At 34.8% G+C, this 22,636-nt stretch overlaps 1 protein-coding gene across 14 annotated transcripts in view; it reads right to left on the bottom strand.

Moving 5' to 3' along the window:
* The window catches only part of LOC105467643 (centrosomal protein 128), a 458,395-nt gene that overhangs the window by 342,049 nt on the left and 93,710 nt on the right, over positions 1 to 22,636 (bottom strand). For all 14 annotated transcript variants that reach the window (XM_071099786.1, XM_071099789.1, XM_071099780.1 and 11 more), the window contains 4 exons: positions 15,782 to 15,868; positions 12,950 to 13,024; positions 10,951 to 11,083; positions 5,808 to 5,959 (listed from right to left, as the gene is read on the bottom strand). In XM_071099786.1, coding sequence (XP_070955887.1) covers positions 5,808 to 5,959; positions 10,951 to 11,083; positions 12,950 to 13,024; positions 15,782 to 15,868 — 447 coding nt within the window. The remainder of the gene's footprint in view (positions 1 to 5,807; positions 5,960 to 10,950; positions 11,084 to 12,949; positions 13,025 to 15,781; positions 15,869 to 22,636) is intronic.

Below are 22,636 nucleotides of genomic sequence, written 5' to 3'. Positions count from 1 at the left end.
CTACCACTCCCAGCTATTTTTTGTTATTTTTTGTAGATATGGAGTTTCACTATGTTGCCCAGGCTGGTCTTGAACTTCTAAGCTCAGGCAATCCACCAGCCTTAGCCTCCCAAAGTGCTGGGATTACAGGCGTGAGCCATCATGCCCAGCCCTATTTAATTTATATGTAAAAAACATAAGACAGAAATTATTATGGTTTCAGAAAACAAAGAAACTTGAAAATAGATATCTTATTTCTAAACTGTTTTACTGACAAACATTCAAATGACAAACTAATGTATTAATAAACACAAACTAATTAGTAATTAGTAATAAATACAAACTAATGTATTAGTAATACATTCAAGAAAAAATTAAAATATTCAGTCCACTTCTGCATTCTGACTTTGTAGAAGTATCCACACAACTCAAAGAGTTAAAGAAAACAGAAAAACTACTTTTCTTCATAATTCCCAAAATTCATTTTTTCATACAGATGAAAGATCTGAGAATTAAACCAAGTCTTCTAATAGGTATAAAGGTTTATTTAGTTATAGGGTTTTTACTTGCAGAACATCTCGGCCGGGCATGGTAATCCCAGCACTTTGGAAGGCCAAGGCAGGTGGATCACGAGGTCAGGAGTTTGAGATCAGCCTGGCCAACATGGGGAAACCCCATCTCTACTAAAAATACAAAAATTAGCCAGGCCTGGTGGTACATGCCTGTAATCCCAGTTACTCAGGAAGCTGAAGCGGGAGAATCGCTTGAACCCAGGAGGCAGAGGTTGCAGTGAGCCGAGATCTCACTACTGCACTCCAGCCTGGGTGACAGAGCAATATTCTGTCTCAAAAATAAATAAATAAATAAATAAATAAATAAATAAATCTCTGCCAATAGTCATCTTTGTGAAAAATACAGAAGTATGGAGCATTTAGTAATCTGCCCACAAATCAGAGTAAATTTGGTTAATAACAGAAATAGACCTCCTTTCCACTAGATGCAATAACTTTATTAATAGCTTCTCTCTACAAAGTTGTGGCCAATGTTTGTGGCCAATGTTTGTTTTCTTTATAATCTAATCTAGGTATTAAAAATTACTTCCTATTCAGGTAATAGCATATTTTACAATATGCACTTAGATAAGGAAGAAATTAAGATTTTAAAAATGAAGTAGAATATGAAATTACAACCAGGGTAATTAAGGTCTCTAAAGTCTCTCTTTGGTCTCCAAAGAGGGTTTAATCTCATTATTAAAAGTAATATTGAAGCGGGCATTGTCATCGTACAGTAAAATGGTCAGCTCTATGGAAGAAATGCATGAATCAAGAGTTTATACTAAAAGAATCGTAACAGAAACAACCTTCCTTCTATTTGTATTGTACTAATCATAAAAATAAGGTATTATTGACTATCCTTTCTCTTTTCCACCATCCTCTTTTTTAAACAAATTAAAATTTCCCATTATAGTCTCAAGTTTCTGCTAATGAATTATCATGTCAGTTGTCACTCAATTATCACTTTCAACATTTAATCTAAATTATGTTCAGCACCTTTTTTTCTTTCTTTGAAGTTCTTCCTTGAATTTAAAAGTCAAATATTTTTCAAGAAGAGTAAGTTGATGGAAGATGGAGGCAAAGATTAAATCAGGGGAAATCATTGATCAAGGATGCTTGGAATTCTTATGAATACAAATAGGCTATCAAGGTTAATGAGGTTCAACTTGAGTTTAGAAGAAGGGAAAAGTGTACTTAGTATTTTCTATGCATATACAGATTTAAGGCCTTAGGTACAATTTAAAAGGTAAATTATGCAAACTCAAATGTAGCTTCCTTCCATTGTTTTTTTAAGAGCCATTTTTACTGTTTTTCTCTAATGTAAAACAACTGCTTGAAATACATATTCTGGATCAACAAAAACTAATGCAATTAGTAAGATATAGATAGCAAAGGTCCTGTTAAATACTGACAAATCTTCCAGAAATGGATGTGCTTTTAAGAAATGACTAGAGAGCAAACATTAGCTTTAAAAAAAACCATAAACTTTTTACAACATATTATTTCATTCAACAAATACTAATTAAGTACCTAGTATAGGTAAGACTGTGTGGGAACACAGAGATAAAACTTGGTTCTTAACCCGTTTATAATCTGAACAGGAATAGAAGCTTTAAATTCATAAGTGGCTCCCAGAATGCCACAACTCTGAATTATAACATCAGTGCATACTAGTAAGTGGCCCAGAGCAAAATCTGTGCACGGCAACATATCAAAAGAAAAATTAAACATTAGACTGAGCATCAGAGTGAAAGCATAGAAGATTGCTGGAATGAGAAGAGATGCCAGTTCAACACACTCCAGAAATAAAGACATAGAATCTAGCTGAAGTAAACAGTATCTCTGGTTAGAAGGACTCTGTAAAAAGGGAGGTGGGAGGTTGAGAAGTTCTACTATAACTGATTGGTGCCCTGCATAAGAGAATAATGTTTTCATATCCGTATAGGACTCCCACAGGGTAAATCAGTGAAGTGGTACTCTTTTGTATATTAGGTCAGTGCAAAAGTAATCTCGGTTTTTGCAATTACTTTGGCACTGACCTATACTTCTCTCTTCTGAGTTTCACTGTTAATATGAGCCAGTCTCCTGGGTCACACACAGAAGACTCAAGTTTCCAGATATGAGGACAAGACCTTGAAACATGATGTCTCCACCAAGGTAAGGGCACCAAAGTTCACTCTGTCTTGGTGACAGTGCAGCTGGCTTTTTTCTGAGTCTCCTTTTCTACTTTATTTTGGCCCACTTTGCATTTTTATTTTTTTATTATTATTATTTTTGAGATGGCATCTCTGTCACCCATCCTGGAGTGCAGTGATGCAGTCTAGGCTCACTGCAACCTCCGCCCCCAGGTTCAAGCAATTCTCCTGCCTCAGCCTCCCAAGTAGCTAGGATTACAGGCACCTGCCACCACACCTGACTAATTTTTGTATCTTTAGTAGAGATGGGGTTTCACCATGTTGTCCAGGCTTGTCTCGAACTCCTGACCTCAGATGATCCACCTGCCTTGGCCTCCCAAAGTTCTGGGATTACAGGCATGAGCCACCATGCCTGGCCCCACTTTGAAATGTCTAACAAAACATACCCAGATTACTTCAAGAGACTATGAGAAAGGTGCCATAAGTATATTAGTGATATGGACAAAAGGATTATTCAGAAAGAATAACGATCACTTACAGCTGATATAATCCAAAAAGGCTTCATGGTGGAAAAAGTTTAGGATTTCCACAAAAAGAAAAGACATGCAAAGTTGTTCACAGAAACAATGAACAACTGGAACAAAGGAAAAAAAAATGGTGGAACTGAGTAGGGAAGTTTAAGAAAAAAGGAATTATTTGACAATACCACATATGAGGTTCTGTAGGAGAGGTGCCAGAAAATGAAGGTTAAAAAGAAAGACATTAATGATTGAATAAGTCATAAGAATTGTTACTATATATATGTTCTTGGGCCTGACCAATGATCTCATTTTGTGCATCTTTTTTATTCATATTTGGTCTGTGAAAAGCAACTAAAGAAGAGTAATCTCTCTTTTTTAATAGAATGTATAAGGCAACATCTTCATACTACCCAATATTCTCTAAAAATAAAGCAGAGACTAAATTTCAAGAAAAAATTTCAATTGTTAGAGGTTACAATCAAGTAATCTATGACCTAATATCTCACAAAGTCTGCATGAGACATCACTTTGAGAATAGCTTGGGAACAAAGATATTCAAATGGCCTCCAAAAGGTGCCATAAGAACATTAGTGATACGGACAGCACACTTGTTCTACCTTAATAGTTCTTTTATAATGAAAAACAAAGCATAATCAGAAGTGTCACTAAATCAGAAACAATTGCAAATTTAGTTAACTATTTTATTCTTCGAAACAAGAAAATCAGAAAAAATAAGACTAGTTAATGTTAATGTCTTACAGGGATAAACACTGTCTTTGTGATGTCCTTTGCAATGGCAACTGGAAAAAAAAAACTTTCATTCTCAAAAAGAAATTTATTCTTAGAAGCAAGACAAACTCAAAGAACTTTCTGCATCAATTTTATTTTTATTTACTTATTTTTTAGAGACAGAGTCTTACTATATCGCCTAGGCTGGAATGCAGTGGCACAATCACAGCTCGCTGGAGCCTTGAACTCCTGGCTCAAGCAATCCTCTCACCTCATTCTCCTGAGTAGCCGAGACTACAGGCACAAGCCACTGCTCCCAGCCTGCATCAATTTTAGATCCACTGTGAGAAACAAGGAATCGGCTGCATTTGTGTTCTTTGCTATGTTGCCAGCACCTAGAACAGTGTCTGGCATGTAACAGGCAGTCAGTAATATTTGATGTGTTGTAAAGACCTTTCCTCCAATTGTTTTTCACACCCAAACTCTATACAACCAAACCAAACTAACCCAAGAGGACTCAAATTCTTCCCCTAACCCATATGAAATTGAAAAAGAACTATTCAGTTAGGACAAGGAGAAAGCCAGGAATCTTGAATAAGAGCATTATTAGGCTATTATAAGTAATTTTTTTAGTGCTCACATATTTGAGATTTTTTTCCAATTTATATCACGATGGCAAGTGAAAAGAAACAATATGAAGGAAGGAAAGAAGGGAGGGAGGACCAACGTGTGGTTATGAACATAAAGCAAAGGGATTTTTCTACCTTTTAGATCTAACCAGCATAGTTTTTTTTTCTTTAATACGTGACTTCAGCAAAATAATCATATTTTAGCATTTTCATCAGCAAGATCAAGGGCTAAAATAATACCCATGAAGAAAACTTTAAAAGTTGTATAATTACCATTGCTCTGAGACAATTTCAAGTAAGTCTTTATTAAACATGTAGAGGGCTTTGTAAAGAGTATGTCAATATTTCATTATCTTTACAATCTGAATCTTGAACTAAATTTAAAAGACATTTTCTACTGATGTGCTGACAAGATGAAAGAGAAACGCAGAAGAGTAACATTAAATATTTCCTTTGGGTTATATAAAATTAGGTGCTTTTAACACCAATTTTCTACCTTTCATTTTAATTTTGGAAATACTTCAAATTAGAATACAACTTCACTCATAAAAACAGATATAGGGATGACTGATACATATCTATTTCCAAATGTGTCATCCATGTTTAATCTAATATAATTGTAATTTGAATTAAACCATTTCCTTTTATGAGGTCCTTTCCTTTGATTTTTAATATATACCAATAATTACCTCATCTATGCTAGATAAAAGCAGGAAATGGTAGCTGCCTAGTTATACTTCATTCATGGTTACCACATCATCCATGATTGCTACACAACTCTAAATTAATGGAGGCATCGCAATTCCACCTCATGCACAACAACTAGAGGTCTGAAAACCTTTATGGTTCCAAAGAAGAATTATCAGTAACACCTTTTCACTATGCATTATGCAAGTTTCACCCACAAAATAAATAATAATTCACTGTTCTCTCAAAGAAAAAATGTACCTTCTGTCTATAGAAAGGGTTCAACTGCTATTAGAACAAAAATATTTTCAAATTTAAAAATAGTAAAGGATTTCTCTGTGAAATAATAAAGGAAAATAATCCAGGTTCCTAGCTTTGGGGTCCTGAATGAAAGAGAAATGAATACATAGGAATTTCTACATATAAGTAAATTAGCCATTAATGTAACTTTATATTATCAATGCTCAAACTAGAGTTCATAAAATAACACATCTTTATATTAAAATTTCATTACCCAATTCCATGAGATAAAATTAAAATACTTCAAATATGGCTTAAAAAGAGCAAAGTCACCTCTACTTGTGATGCCAAATGTGCTTTCTCCTTGTCTTTTCTCTCCATGCACCGTTTCACTTCCTCTAACTCAGATGCCATTGCACTGAAGTTCAGCTGCACTCTCAAATCTGACATTTGCTTCTCCAGGTCCTGTTTTTCCCGCTCAACCCCTTGAAAGACAAAACGGAAGGCTCAACAGTTGTTCTTTATTCACAGAAGAATGTACTTTCAAATAGTACTGAGACCTGATGTTTCAATATTCTAGCTATCATAATCCACTTACTGACACTGTTATTCAACAGACTTTGCCAGCCTGTTGTTTCAAGTTTTATAACTTTCAAAAACATATACATTGCTATGTCATCAAATATTATTCCAGTTTGATACTAAAACTTAAAATGTTACCTGATTTCTACTGCAATTTATTTCAAGAAAATCATACACATTTTTAAATTTAATTTTCCTCACATCTCTACATTATCTGCAAACAGTAAAACAAAAATACAAGAAGTTTTCAACAAAGCCACTTCATCTACAAAATAATTTTCTTGCAACATAAACAACAAATGATGCTATTAAATCTCTGATTGTGTATGGCCAACCAATTTACTAATCCTTACTAATCTGGAGATTACTACCTGAAATTAATATATCATTTAACAATATAAGTTGACTTAGTATTTAAATCAGCGTGAAATACTTGATCTATGATACACAGGGGACCTTCTTCTAATATAAGGACAAATAATATAAAAATTCATCCTCAATGAGATTACATCCTGATGTAATTTGGCTCTGTCCCCACCCAAATCTCATCTTGAATTGTAGCTCCCATAATTCTCACATGTTGTGGGAAGGACCAAATGGGAGGCAATTGAATCATGGGAGCAGTTCTTTCCCATGCTGTTCTCATGATAGTGAATAAGTCCCATGAGATCTGAGGGTTTTATAAAGGAGAGTTCCCCTACACAAACTCTCTTCCCTGCCACCATGTAAGACATGCCTTTGCTTCTCCTTTGCCTTCTATCATGATTGTGAGGCCTCCCCAGCCATGTGTTACTGTGAGTCCATTAAACCTCTTTCCTTTATAAATTACCCAGTCTCGAGTATGTCTTTATTAGCAGTATGAGAACAGACTAACACATATCCCAATAATAGAGACAAAATATAAATTACTTTATGGAGTCTAAAATGTCAACAATTGGAACATGTACTGTCATTTAAAAACTACTATCTTTCTAGTGGTTTCCTTTCCAGAAAAAAAAAAAAAAGAAGGGAATGAAAGAAGAAAACACTAACAAATTAAATTTATACATCATTCGTAAAATACATTCCAACTTCAGAATACTAGTGTTCAAAATTGTATGTATTAGAAGGGAAAACATATGGGCATTTCAATAGGATGATAAGAGCATTGATAGATACATGTGGATTATACAGAAACAGTACAAACAGTAAAAGGGATTAGCGCTGTCTCAGTGAGGAACTAAGGTAGGAAGAACTGAGAACTAAGTCAGACTTAAAGAATGAATACAAAATTTCACCAAGCAAAGGAGAAGGAGTTGGGGTGTTTTTAGGGAAAGCACACACCTAGCATACAGGTACAAAACTGAATTTAACATTCAGGTAACTGCACACACAGTAGTTTTAAGTAGCCAATACATCTCATATGTTATAAGGGTGGGAGGGAGTGTCAACAGAGTTTATGTGTTGCTAGGAAACTTAGAATTTATCCTACAAACCAAGCATCAGCAAACATTTTCTATAAAGTATCAGATAACAAATATCTCAGCTGTATGATTTCTGTCACAACTACTCAATTCGACCATTGTATTGCAAAAGTAGCCTAGACATTGCATAAACAAATGGGAGTAGTTGTGTTCCAATAAAGTTTATTTACAAAAACAGGTGGCAGTCTGGATTTGGCCCATGAGCCCTACTTTCCCTACTTCTGATAGGTATCCAACCTGCAAATGTACATATTTATCTATTTGTAAATGTATTTGTTTATTTTATAAATATATGTATTTATAAAATACACATATAGTATACGTAATGAAACATTTCCCAAAGTTAAAATATTTAAAACAAAAAGTATAAAATATAAACAGCATTACAAACACTCGATTTTAGAGAATGTTTGGTCAATATAGGATAGCAGTTAAGATCTCAAGTTTGGGGGAAAAAAAATTGGAGTCTGCTACTTCCCTCATGTGTGATCTTGGGCAAGTAACTCAACCTCCTTATTCTCGGGTCCTTTTTTTAATCATTAATATAGAAATAAGAAATAATAATAGTGTCCTTTAGTAGTAGAAAAGAAAATAGATTTCAGAGAGGCCAGAATAGGTAAGACAAGAGAGTGCTACATGTCCTATACTGGCCCAAGCATGCTTAAGCTGGGGGAGTGGGAATAAGAAAGAGAATGTTGCAAATTCAAGAGATATCAGGATGTATAAATAGGCATGAGGTAGAAACTAATTATATGGAGGAGAGAATAAATAATTTCTATGTTCTTTGTATTTTAGACTTGGATGTCTGGATGGAAGATGATGCCATACACTGAGAAAGGAAAGGAAAAACATGTTTTGAGGAGACGATGAATTCAGCTGTGTATCAACATGCATTCTGAGGAACAGCATACAGAGATAACCAATGAGCAACTCTATCTGGAGGGCCAAAGGTTAGGAGAGCAAATAGAGCTAGATTTAGGAATTACCACCTATAGGTGATAATTTTTAATCAATTCCCAGGCAGAAATACTAAGTAACAAAAGCCATGAATAGGATAGTGGGCAAAATCAACATTTAAAAGACACAGTGAACACAGCAAAAAGATTCTAATACAAAGAATGTAAATAACTAAGGCAGAAGAATTAGGAAAGGCAAGGAGCATGGAAGTCAGAGGAAGACTTTCAAGAAGGAAGAAGAAATAAGCAGGTAACAGTAAAATAAGTAATGAAATGATATCCTTGGAATTGACAGAGGAGATTGCTAGCAAACCATGCAAAGTCAATTTTACAAATAGAGGTGGAACCCATTTTGCAGTGGGCAGAGGAAGAAATACCAGCTGAAAATGTGGTAAGTATGATTTCTACTGTAGAACTGTCTTTAAATAATATAAGTATTCTGTAAAGAATGAAAAACTCTACAGTTGTTAAAAGGTGAAGAAGTCCATTATCACATATACAGAAAAACTTCCAAAGTTTTTTTCGTACCTGATAAGTAGCTAAGAAAAGCTCAATATTTTAAGTCCTCAAAGACTTACAACAAAAATAATTACATTTTATGAGGTATCAAAACATACAACAAATGTGTTGGTCTTTTTTCCAACAATTCCCATGTGCATCTTTATGAAATTTGATGAAGAAGCTAACAGCTTAGGATTGTTTAAAAATAAGTGATATTCTGGGTCAAATGATACTTACATTATATCACACGGAACTTAATGAAACTTAATGGCATACAAATAAAAATATGCTAAGGTTTGGATATAGTTTATTTGTCCTCACCAAACCTCGTGGTGAAATATTATCCCAACTATGGCTGTTAGGAGATGGGGCCTAGTGGGAGGTGTTTGGGTCATGGAGACAGGTCCCTCATGAATGGCTTGGTGCCCTTATTGTAGTAGTGAGTGAGTTCTTGCTCTCCTGAGGCTGGATTGGTTCTCAAGGGAATTGATTAGTTCAGACAAGAGTGAGTTTTCAGAACTCCACGACATCCCTTAAATTTGGTCCCCCTTTACACATCCCCACTCCCCAATTGACCCCCTTTACATTGTTTTGATGCAGCACAAAACTCCTCCCCAGAATTCAAGCAGATGCTAGAGCCATGCTTCTGGTACAGCCTACAGAACTGTGATCTAAATAAAGCTATTTTCTTTGTAAATTATCCAGCCTCAGGTATTCCTTTAGTGTAACACAAAACAGACTAAGAAAATATATTAATTAGAGGCCAGGCGTGGTAGCTCACGCCTGTAATCCCAGCACTTTGGGAGGCTGAGGTGGGCAGATAATGAGGTCAGGAGATTGAGACCATCCTGGCTAACACGATGAAACCCCATCTCTACTAAAAATACCAAAAAAAAAAAAAAATTAGCTGGGCGTGGTGGCGGGAATCTGTAGTCCCAGCTACTCAAGAGGCTGAGGCAGGAGAATGGCGTGAACCCGTGAGGCAGAGCTTGCAGTAAGCTGAGATTGCACCACTGCACTCCAGTCTGGGCAACAGAGCGAGACTCTGTTTCAAAAAAAAAAAAAAAAATATATATATATATATATATATATATATATATATTAGAATAGGTTTGCCAAAATTTGTCATCCATTGATTATTTTCTGGCAATGTGGAAATTCTAGCTTAGGCAACATATGGAGATGTATTTGGAAAGCCTGGGGCAATATTTACCTTCCCTGAATTTAATACTACATCAAACACTTGAAAAAATTTCACCAATATTTTGAGCATTTGAGTAGGAAGCCTCATTATTGGAATAATATAGAAGCTGAGCAATGTGAACTCACCTAATAGAAACCATTATATAATCTCAATATTATCAGTATTAAGCCTGAACATACATCCAGTCATTAAATTCCATAATTTAAATTAACACCTCCACTGAGAAGGTATCCTAATATTTTTCAAACACAAAGTGTTCCTAATCCACATTAAGAGCCAGTGATACAGCTCATGGCTACGACTGAGTTGTAATTAATTTTTGTCACCAACTCCAGATCACAAAAAAGATGGGGTATTAACTTTAATTTCTCCTATATTGAAAACTGAGATAAGAGAATGTGAAAGACAGAGCGACATTTACAGTGTAAGTACAAAGACTGGTACATACATACACATAAGCACATATATTTGGGCATGGGAATAGGAGGCTGGAAAAACTACTGCTTTTGCAGGCTCCTTCTAAGTGAAAACCATCCATGGTTAAGCAGGTCTAATAACCCAAATGGGTTTGAACCAAGCAGGGAAGATATTAAAATGGGATGATGCTAAATTATTATCAACTTACCAGAAACTTTTTAATAGATCAAGAAACAGTATGACATGAGCATCACAAAGGAACGCAATTTCTGAGGATGTAAAGTATTTTCTAAGAAAGACCAAAAAGCCCCCACACAAATTATCACATTATTAGGTACAAATCTACATTTTACCTCTCCTAAATCTCCAGTCCTCCCCTTGTTCATCCTGATAGTTTGACTGTTGCTTGGAAATCTGAGACACTTGATGCTGTAAACCCTTTCGATCACCCTCTGCTTTCGTAAGTTGTGCACGCAGTTCTTCTACCTAAACACATCGTCAAAAATCAAACATCAGTTTTCACAATCAGTAAAAGACCTACTTCAAATGGGCTATTGTAAACGCAAATTGAATCCAGGTTAATCTCCTTCCAAGCATAGTGGAACGGTTTCCTGCTCCATTTCCTCATTCCTCTCATTTATTCCACAAAGAATAAATGCATGGTTTTTCCTTCTCTGTGTCCATTGTGGCAAAGAATGTGATCAGATTTTTTTTTAATCACTTATTTTGTCCTCAGTCTACTCCATTACTATTAACCCAAATCAACTTCAATTAAGTATTATACGTTTTTATATTTTTCTATTTTCACCCATTTGCTTTCATGTGAACATGGTCTATTGGTTGTCAAATTCAAGATAAATGATCATGATTTAGCATATTTTGATATTAAAATAATGCTCAAAATAAATATGTAATAGATGCTGTTGAATAAACTCTAAACTCCTTGAAGTCAGAAACTGATTTATCTTTCTATCCTTAGACTGCCAAATTACCTAGCCCATAGCAGGTACTTCCAAATGACCATTAAACAAGTTAACAGTGACAAAAAGATTCAGCTAAAATCACAATGACAACCTAAACAAAGAAATATCTTGCTTCCATAACTGAAACTGGAGATTATAAGTCAGAGTTCCAAACAAATCAGAATGGAATTAAATACAAATATAAACTTCTAAAAAGGAAAGTTTGAACTCTGCCAAAATTAATTCCATGTGACCACTGGCTGCAGAACAAAGTCAGCGAATATTTTCAAAGATTTTGTAAAACAGGTGCTATCTTGTATTTTCAGCACCAATTGTCAAAATGTAATACTCCTTCTGAACATCTATAATGCCTGACATCTTTGCCTACCCCTAGCATATTCTGAAGGTGAGTTATATAACACACACTTCAAAACAGAAGGAAGTGTAATTGCAGTTTGTATTACACACAGACAGAGAGGCAGTTAGAAACCCATATGCCCTTATTCAATGTATGTAAGATGGTTATTTAAAGTTACTGAACTTTAAACATCAGAAGCACCAAACTCCCATTATGGGCTGATGGAATGCAAAATGTTATACTTAATAATTAAGCCTTATCGGCCAGGTGTAATGGCTCACACCTATAATCCCAGCATTTTGGGAGGCCGAGGCAGGGGATCACGAGGTCAGGAGATGGAGACCATCCTGACCGACATGGTGAAATCCCGTCTCTACTAAAAAAAAACCAAAACATTAGCCAGGTGTGGTGGCTCATGCCTGTAATCCCAGCTACTGGGAGGCTGAGGCAGGAGAATCACTTGAGCCCGGGAGGCGGAGGTTGTGGTGAACCGAGATTGCGCCACTGCAGTCCAGCCTGGCAACAGAGTGAGACTGCGTCTCAAAAAAAATAAAATAAAATAAGCCTTATCTTTGGTTTAAAAGGGTCAAGCAGTATCTTGAAAACATGAATTAAAGACAATAATGTTATTCAAAGTAACATAAACATGCAAAGGTCTGTTTTATGTAGTTTACTTCTTCCTTTACTTCCCAATGCCTCCTGGAATAAAATTAAGCTCCTGGGAAAATTTTATCTTATACATTCAGTCTTACTTTTACACTGCTCATGCTAAGAGAGATAAGTAGTAAGTTGTAGCAGCAATCAGCAAGATACACCAACACAGTGGGGACTTTGGCTGATGTTTGTACTAGCTTTCTCTGAATTTCCCTGAAAGAATTTTATCTTTTGCTTAGTGTGCTAATATACATTCCTTAGGAACACATTTTTTTCTAGACCTAGTTTTTTTTTTTTCCTTTCACAAAGACATTTAAATAGAGCTACTCAATCCTGATTTAATGTAAAAGTATATTATAATAACTTGCACAGACTTACCTGATGCAAAAGTGTTTCTCGGCTGCCTTCAGATTGATTCAATAACTTTCGAGATAGCTCCAATTCCTGTTCAAGCTAGAGTTTCAACAAAGGATAAATAAAAATGTCCAATGGAATAGAAGATAACTAAATTATTACGGGCACAGTTTAAAAGGAGAAAAGTGGAAAAGTTTTCAGAAGACATTTACAGCTAACATAAAAGAATAAATCTCTCACTATGAACATATATCAATACTTCCATTAAAATAACGTTAATCGGCCGGGCGCGGTGGCTCAAGCCTGTAATCCCAGCACTTTGGGAGGCCGAGACGGGCGGATCACGAGTTCAGGAGATCGAGACCATCCTGGCTAACACGGTGAAACCCCGTCTCTACTAAAAAATACAAAAAACTAGCCGGGCGAGGTGGCGGACGCCTGTAGTCCCAGCTACTCGGGAGGCTGAGGCAGGAGAATGGCGTGAACCCGGGAGGCGGAGCTTGCGGTGAGCTGAGATCCGGCCACTGCACTCCAGCCTGGGCGACAGAGCGAGACTCCGTCTCAAAAAAAAATAAAATAAAATAAAAAAATAACGTTAATCGTACAACATGAAGTGAACTAGACCAGGCCTCAGGAAGTCAGGATCTAGTACGTTTCATCTCAACTGTGAGTCAGTCCCAGTCTCTTCTCCTTAGGCCTCCGTTCTGTCATCTCTAAAATAAAAATTTTATATTAAACAGTCTCTGAGATCCCTTCCAGTTCTAAATCACTTTAATCTAAATTCTAAGGCAATTTTTTTCTTTAAATTAGAAAATGTAGTGTCAAATTAACTAAATTAGAATAAAAACGGCAGGGACCCAATAACTCAAAAGTTTCATTTAATTGGTGATTTCCTACATTCCTAATATTTCTAATATTCATAAGACATTCCTTAAATTTTTAAATGTCTAAATTCAGAATAAGACATTTAAAATTTCCTTAATGATACTGCCATGAGATAAATATCGATAAAAAATGTGACCAGTTCAGGAGATCGAGACCATCCTGGCTAACATGGTGAAAACCTACCTCTACTAAAAATACAAAAAATTAGCCAGGCGTGGTGATGGGCGCCTGTAGTGCCAGCTACTCAGGAGGCTGAGGCAGGAAAATGGCGTGAACCCAGGAGGCGGAGCTTGCAGTGAGCCATGATCGCGCCACTGCACTCCAGCCTGGGCAACAGAGCGAGACTCCGTCTCAAAAAAAAAAAAAAAAAAAAAAAATGTGACCAGTTAAGTGACTAAATATTCTACAAACTCCTAACATGCCTAGATGATTTCAAGCTGAAATATGTAATAGGATAGAACACAAGTTTCTTAAAAATTTAGACCTTATATGCGCTAGACTTATTTGCATTCTGTAACATTAAGGTAGTTTTATAAAAATCGCACATTTATATTAAGACGCTCGTAAGTGCTTAGATTTGTAGTACTTATTCTAAATTATCATTTCAATTGAACAACTGCTATCTGTATATTAATCCTTTAATAATTGCACATGTGGTAGGTGTGCTTATGAAAGAACATGAGAGAGTCTTGTGGTGATGGAACAGTTCTGTGTCCTGATGGTGGTAGTGGTAACAAGAATCTATACAAGATAAAAATGGATTGAACTTCACACACACACACACACACACACACACAAACACACAAAACACAAATGAGTATATATAAAGCTGGTGAAATCTGTATAAACTAAGTAGATTGCACCAACAATTTCCTGGTTTTGATATTGAATGGCAATTATGCAAAATGTTACCACTGAGGGAAACTGGGTGCATGGGACCTCTCTGTGCATCTTGTTTTACAATATCCTATAAATCTATAATTATTTCAAAATATATCTTTAAATCTCAGTATATAATTTTTTTAAAATTATACATGTGGCTCATAAAACAAATGTCATATTTTTAAAAAAGTAAAGTATATGTGGGGATCACAGAATCCACATAAAATACTGTCTGACCTATTCTTTAGTCTCTATGGAGAAATAGAGTGAAGAAATCATAATTGAAGCAAAATGACTTTGAAATCAACCAAAGCCCATATTGGTCATAATCCCTGTGTAATTTCAACATCACAACTCCCAAAGGGCAAATTTGATGACCTAACATACTTCGCTTACCCTGAAAGCAGCAGGGAAGCTGCCTTTACATGAGTTGGTGAAATAAAATAAAAAAGGCAATGGTAGGTAGAAAAAAGCAATATGGAGTAAAGAACAGGGCAAATTTTCACTTCACCTTCCATTACTTTGAGCTCATCCTTAAATCTACTTATTCACAAATTAAGGAAGAGTTGTTTGGCCTCTGAATTCCTTTCTAACTCTAAAGTGCTAAGCTCTACGTGCTCATAGACATGAACACACAGTTCATAAACATGAACATAGGTCAAAGGTCGTTGATATTTAATTTAATTGAATAGAAATAGAGAATGCTTTCAGAACTGGGCTGCTTACTGTATCTGTCCACTATAATGAAAATGAATATAACCAAAATATTCAGTCTCCAAATGACAGGTCTTTTCTAACCCTGCAACAAAGTCAAGTTCTTTAAATGTTTCCAACAAGAAAAGGTAAAGTTTAATTCACCTCTCAGAAGGCAGAGTGGTCATAGATGACAAGGTAGCAAACAACTTGCTTCTCTGTTTCCAAGAGTAAGTCCTAGCAAGCAGAAGAGCTGTTGAACCAATTGACTCCACATAGAAAGATAAAGAATTCACAGTGTTCTAAAGGATCCTGGGGACACTTTTCAAGGCACTCAACAAATACCATTGGCCCCAAACCACTTTATTCTTTGAAAGATAACTTTTAAAATCTTACTTGATTCTTCTCAGTTTCAGTTTGTATTAGCTTATTTTTTATTGCCCCCTCATGCTCATCTGCTTTAGCTTCTTGTTTCTTTAGTGCCTAGAATGAAAGAGGTGGGAAAAAAAAATTACTCCAAAATATGTACAAAACTGAAAGTCACTACTAGAATTTATTATGTATTAGGGCTGAGGAAGACATGGATATAAGTTACACAAAATCTATAAATTATAACCTGCTCATTCACTGTAACCCTAAGAACACTTCAGTGGGAACAAAATATAAACAATAAGCAATTCCTGATCATCCTAATTAATATTCACTTAATTTCCTTTTTTTCCCCATCTTTGGGAATTTTATTACATTATTTAGAGGGCCTAGATAGCTAACACTTTTCTTGGAAACAAATATTCTTTTCTACAGTTTCCCCTCTTTAATAAAATGAGGAAAAAGAACTTTAAGAAAATACACATTTCAAAAGCTAACTATAAAAGTGTTTGGTTTGTTTCTACGTTAAAACAAAATTAAACTTAAAGGGGAAAATTATACTTGGAACTGTCTTTCATAATATCTGAAATGCATTCCATTCGCTTAAAAAATATTTTTAACAATTTTAGTGTGTAGACTTAGCAAGGGGTATGTGTAAAGTCCATACGACTTGTGAAAAGCCAAGTTGCCAGAAGCTTTTCCAACAAGATCAACAGAAAACCAATTTTTAGGCAAACAGCAAAATATGTTAAAAAGTGCTTTGATGCAAGTATACTCAATCAATTTCAGCTCCCTCTGCCATAATTCCTACTCTCAAACAGAAATTGAGTAATGAGGCAGAGAAGCATCAACAAAATGAAAAATAATTTTGATTTGAGAATAACAATATTATCACACTTTTACAGTGTTTAGTATGTCCAGGCATTCTTCTTCTCCTTACATATAATAAATAAATATATTACATATATTCAAAATATACATTTACTCCTCATGATGATTCTATGAATTATTATTATTCCCAGCCCATTTTATTAAAGGGGAAACTGGAGCACAAGGAGTTGAATCATTTGCCTAACGTCACTCACCTACTTAGTGACAGAGACAGGACACAGATTATGGCTGCCTGCCTCTTAACAACTGAGTATACTGCTTCTTCATATTGATATAATAATACAAAACTTAAAGGGTAATGATGAAAACTCAATGGTTTGAAATCTGTAGAGCACATAAAGCAATGTCTGGCTCCCAGCAAATGTGCAATAAAATGCAACTATTATTATTGGTAACAGTAATAGACTGGGTACCAGAGTGAGATCCTCAAAAAAAATTAAATAAAAAAAATCAAAACTTCTATATTTAAGTTGGTTGAATAAAAGAAACTCTAATTCTCTTGGATACTTAGAAATTTGCTAAAATAATATTGTGCTACTCCTTTCTTCCTTGCTTTCCCCTTACAACATCTAATAAGTTATTTATCATATTGATTTTCCAAAATAATGTACTTTTCTATTATAGCTCTACTTGCTGCCTAAAACTGTATTTAATAGTCTCCTTTTTTCAATTTCTCCTTTTATTCTAAGTATATATAAGTTTTAAAAAATTTTTGTGAATGATAACTTAAATTCTATTGTTTTCAATAAGGAGCAAAAGTGAGATACTAAGGAACAATCCAAAGCAAATTACTACATTTCCACTATATCATCTAGAAATGCCATTAAGTTTGAACACTAGCTCTGCTTTCTATATACCATGAGTCAGTAAACAAGTAAACACAAATGCAATACTCTAGCCTAGAATACTGAATCGGTTTTTCTACATTATTTAGTTTAAAACGAAAGACAAGGAAAAGCTAACACTTAAGGCCCATTAAATATATGTTGATGCACCTGTAAACACTGAAAACACAAACAATACTCAAAGAGAGACATTTTTAAATTAACCAAATCAAAATTACAAGCCATTTCTTTAAACCTTAATAATAAACGTTAACTAATTTACTACCTTTTTTTAAGGGTGTAAGCCTGCACTGGATTTCTTTTCCATTTGACTTAAAACAAGCAACTTAGAATTATATTAAAACTGACCCAGTAAAAGCAGTTATAAAAGAAGAAAAAAAATTCACATGTCAATGAATTTCAATAATTACGTTATTTTGTTCTTGAAAGCTTGTTTGTTTCCTAAGAGCAGTTTAGCTAAAAGCTATCATGTGCCCTGCTCCAGGATTTAGATTGTCTTTTACATGTTCAAGATCACAGCAACAACACTGAGCCTTAATAGAGGGTCCCCGGGGCACATTTAAATCTTTAATAACAACAATTTTTCTTCTTTCCCTTAAGTGTGTCGTATCGTGTATCGTACTACTGCATTTCCTTAGAAGTAGGCGATTCTAAACTCTCATAGTTATATATAGTTTAAAAAAAATGTAGCTTTTCCTTTCAGAGAGTAGTAAAAAGGGGAAAAGAAAAATGTTTGTAGACCTCTCACTTAACCATAAAAATCTCTACCACATTGACAACAAGCATGTTTATCAAGAGGCTCTAACAGACAACACACTCCAAGATGTAGAACAAATAGGGAATTAAAGGCCCTTTGTCTGCTTTAAATGGACCAGCAAGCTTGGTTAAGAATGATGGCATGGGAATGAAATAAAAAATCACATGTTAATTCCCACACAGGCCAATGAAATTTCCGGAGAAAAATTATAAACATAACCTATCCCAACTTATCCTAATCACTCAGCAGTGCTACAATTGCACGCCTTTGGTCACAAGGGCAAGAACTTGTAGATCATTTACTGGTAAACTAACAACACTACAGAAAAACAAGTATGTGCTCATATTAAACAGTCAACATCATTTACTTGAAGGTACAAATTATCAAATCAGATTTTTTTCCAGTAACAATAAAAAATGAAGAAGTTATATCACTAAACACTAGAAAATCATTGTTCTGACTATATTTTGTAATTAAACTCTTCACATGGGTAGAAAATAAAAGCCAGTGGACAAATATTTTAAGCTTAACAGAATATAATGTGATTCCAATCCAAATTAGACCACATGAGCTATAAACTGAAGTTATATGTTGTTTATATTTATGTATATTAAAATTTTAAGGTAGCGTTAAGGACACTTTCAATCGAGCAAAAACTCCATTAACTCTAGTACTGAGTATGTATAAAACACTATCATGGAAACTTTATTTAATTAAAATTTTTTTAAGATGGAAATCTGATGTCTATCTCAAAAATTCTTTTTGGACTTTGCCGAAACACAGGTCCAAAGGCATAAAACATTAATAAAATAATACATATATTTAAAAGGACTCTATATGCATAATACAGCAGGATTTTATTGCTAAGAACATGTACTACTCATTTATATTAACACATACTTTTTTTGTCATGTTCTTTGAATTTCTAAATTATGCTTTTCCCAAATCAAGTTAGAGATTCCTCCCCCATGAGAACTAGCTAAAGTAATGGAAAATTTTAGCCTTTAAGTTCATCCAGTTGGGGATTATCTGTGCCAACAAAAACCAAAACAAAAAAAATTAAGTTTCTTTTCAAGGCAAAAAAAAAAAAAAAACAATGCATTCATATTCTAAATCCCTGAACCAATATCTAATTTAAAAATAGCTAAGTGGATATTACTTAAATTGTTCAAAGAAATTTATTTTTCAGCCATGACCAAGGAAAGGAAATTCTACAACAACTACAACTAAAAAAATAAAAAATAAAACAAACCACACACACCGGCCGGGCGCGGTGGCTCAAGCCTGTAATCCCAGCACTTTGGGAGGCTGAGACGGGCGGATCACGAGGTGAGGAGTTCGAGACCATCCTGGCTAACACGGTGAAACCCCGTCTCTACTAAAAAATACAAAAAACTAGCCGGGCGAGGTGGCGGGCGCCTGTAGTCCCGGCTACTCGGGAGGCTGAGGCAGGAGAATGGCGTAAAAACCCGGGAGGCAGAGCTTGCAGTGAGCTGAGATCCGGCCACTGCACTCCAGCCTGGGCGACACAGCGAGACTCCGTCTCAAAAAAAAAAAAAAAAACAAAACAAACAAAAAAAAAAAAACCACACACACCACACACTTTGGTAGGTGAAAAGTAGAAATGCTTGATAGAAGTCCAAAAGGAATTCAATACTGAAACTATTATGATACCACACAAACTTAAGGGATATCAAAGTAAGGAAGAAATTCAAAAATCTTGGTACGAACTGAACTGTGTGTATTTTCCAGATGGAAATGGTAAGCACATAAGTCACAAAACACAACAATTCCTCTTGTTCAAAGGGTAATATCCAATATCATGTAGTTAAGTAGGATCGATCATAAGTTAAATACTATTTCTGATAGTAATAGTAATCCTTAATAACATTCCTTAAAGATATCTGTGGTATTTAAACATAAAGCTCAAGGTTTTATTTTAAGAATGGCTTAGATTTTTTTTTTCTCTTCTAATAAGATGTTTATTATTTCAAGAATCCCAAAAATACACAAGGGCTCTTATAGGAATTATCTTGGTGGAAGAGATGGATGTTTTTTACTGACCTATTTTCCCCAGTGAACAAACAAACTTCTTGGTTCCACTATGCCCATACCTACGGAATCTACCACTGTTTAGGGCACCCAGTGTCAACGAACCCAAACAAGGTCAAGGGTTCAGTCACGAATTCCCTTTGCTCTGTTTCGTGGACACAATCTTTACCCTAAACCTAGCCAAGGGCCTCACAGAAGGCTAACTAGACCAGAGATTATGAATGAATCTGCAAAAATTCAATACCATGACTACAATAATAACTCAAAGATAAAACCCCTGTTGACTAGTGTCAGGATTTCATTCTTCAAATGTTGTAAACTTGCCAATCTGCAAAACAAAACCTTAATTACTTCATAAAAAAGCCAATATGCTAAAAAGACATACAAGTCTTTTAACTTCTTTAATTCAAAAGCAACAATGGTAATGAGTATTATTCCCTAACATGCCATTGCTTTTACTGGAACAGATTATATTTTTATGCAATCTTTAACTTCATAAAAATCTTGCAAGTAAAGTTAAATGTGAGCCCAACAAGTGCACTTTCCAGGATTTCCTTCAAAATCAAAAAACAAATGCTCCTAGTAGAAGGTCTGTTTTTATCTGAGTAGTTTGCTCTCAAAAAGAGATGCATAGTTTTATTAGAAATCCACAGTAATATAATACTTCATTTGACTTTCTAAATGCAGGACCACTGAGTTAGGATTGTTGACAAATAGAAGATCATAGATAATCATGGAAATTTAATTTAGAATTTCTCAAGTTGTATATCTTTGAACAGAAAGCTCTGTAAATATACAACATCTTTCAGTGTCCAGAGTTAGAGGATGTTATTTTATGCCTTTGGATTTAGGAGGATTTTTTTGTTTTTCACTATTTTCTAATAAAAATAAAACAGTACTAAGTCAATGAATAAGTCTATCTGTAGCAAAATGGTTTTTGTTTGTACAATATTACTATGCACTCAGTAGTTGCCCAATAAATATTAATTGATAATGATGGAAATGGGCTTTATAAACAGATGGCCTAGCATAAATTCACTGAAAACATAGACAGAAACATTCCACTCTTCAAGAAAAGCATAACATAGAAATTGAACAAGTCCTGCACACAGAAAATCTCAGTCTATTGTCAGGCAGCTGTTCAGTCAACAGGAGCAGCAGACATTTTTCATCATCATCATAGCATTAACAGCATTAAATGTCTATTTGCATATGGTGCTGCAAAAAGTGACTCACACAGATTCATGCTAGTCTTATTTGTTATAATTTACAATGACAATATTGGCAAGAACATATAAGTACACATAGCAAAGTAGAAGTGATTAAACATACTTTGAGATATAGTAATATGTGGTATGAACATAAAATATGTGTCAGGCTTAAACACAACTCACAGTAGCAATAAGAGTATTTATCTATCGTATAAACTTCTACTATTCCCCAATAGAATTACAAGTGCTTTACAAGAACACTTACACATATGCTGAAATACTAAGTAGAATAAAGAAAGAAGTCAGAGGCCATAATAGAATAAGTAATGACTCTTCGAGAACCCAGAAAGTGAATATAATCCCAGTAGTTACCAGTGGGGAAAGAAGAGAGAAAAGAAGAAAAAAATCATATGGGGACTAGCTCATGGTTAATAGGATGGTAGGATCAAGGAACCTATAAGCAAATTTATCAACCCAGGAAGACATCCTGAAAAACACACATTTTACAAAAATACTTAAATAAGAAAGTGTAAGATAACATACATGGTAGAATTTTGGAGAAAGACCGTTAAAATGAGGAACTGAATGGAGCAGAAAGTACACTGCAAGCATTTAATAATTAATAGCCCTTAGTATTATTGTCTTAATACAGTAAAAAGCTTCAGAAGACATGACATGTTAATTATATAGAAATCAGATAATAAGAACTTCACGACAACTTACATTTATACATCATCTCATAAAACTGCACCCTTCAATGAATTCAAAAGCTAACAGCTGGCATGCTACTGCTTCTATGATGTAGGATACATTTCTAAACTTTCAACTATTGTTTTATCATTATTCAATACTAGGCCACTGAAATAGATTATGAAACTGGAATATTCTTTAATCCAGCCAACGATTTCCCAATACTACAAAGATAATATAGCTTGTGGAGACACTCTAAAATATCTAAGAAGCTAGCTTGCTCTGTAAATGGAAATTCAAATATCAAGTACAAGGTTGAAAGAGACCTCCTCCAAGGTCTCTTCAGAATTCTCTTCTATAGAAGCTTTGGGGGGAAAAATATCTTTCACTGAAAAAAGTATTAAAAGTGTTTTAGTGTCATCTGTAAGAGGTGGAA

Source organism: Macaca nemestrina, chromosome 7 (assembly GCF_043159975.1).
Source record: "Macaca nemestrina isolate mMacNem1 chromosome 7, mMacNem.hap1, whole genome shotgun sequence".
Lineage (NCBI taxonomy): Eukaryota > Metazoa > Chordata > Mammalia > Primates > Cercopithecidae > Macaca > Macaca nemestrina.
This window is presented reverse-complemented; position numbering and strand designations above follow the sequence as displayed.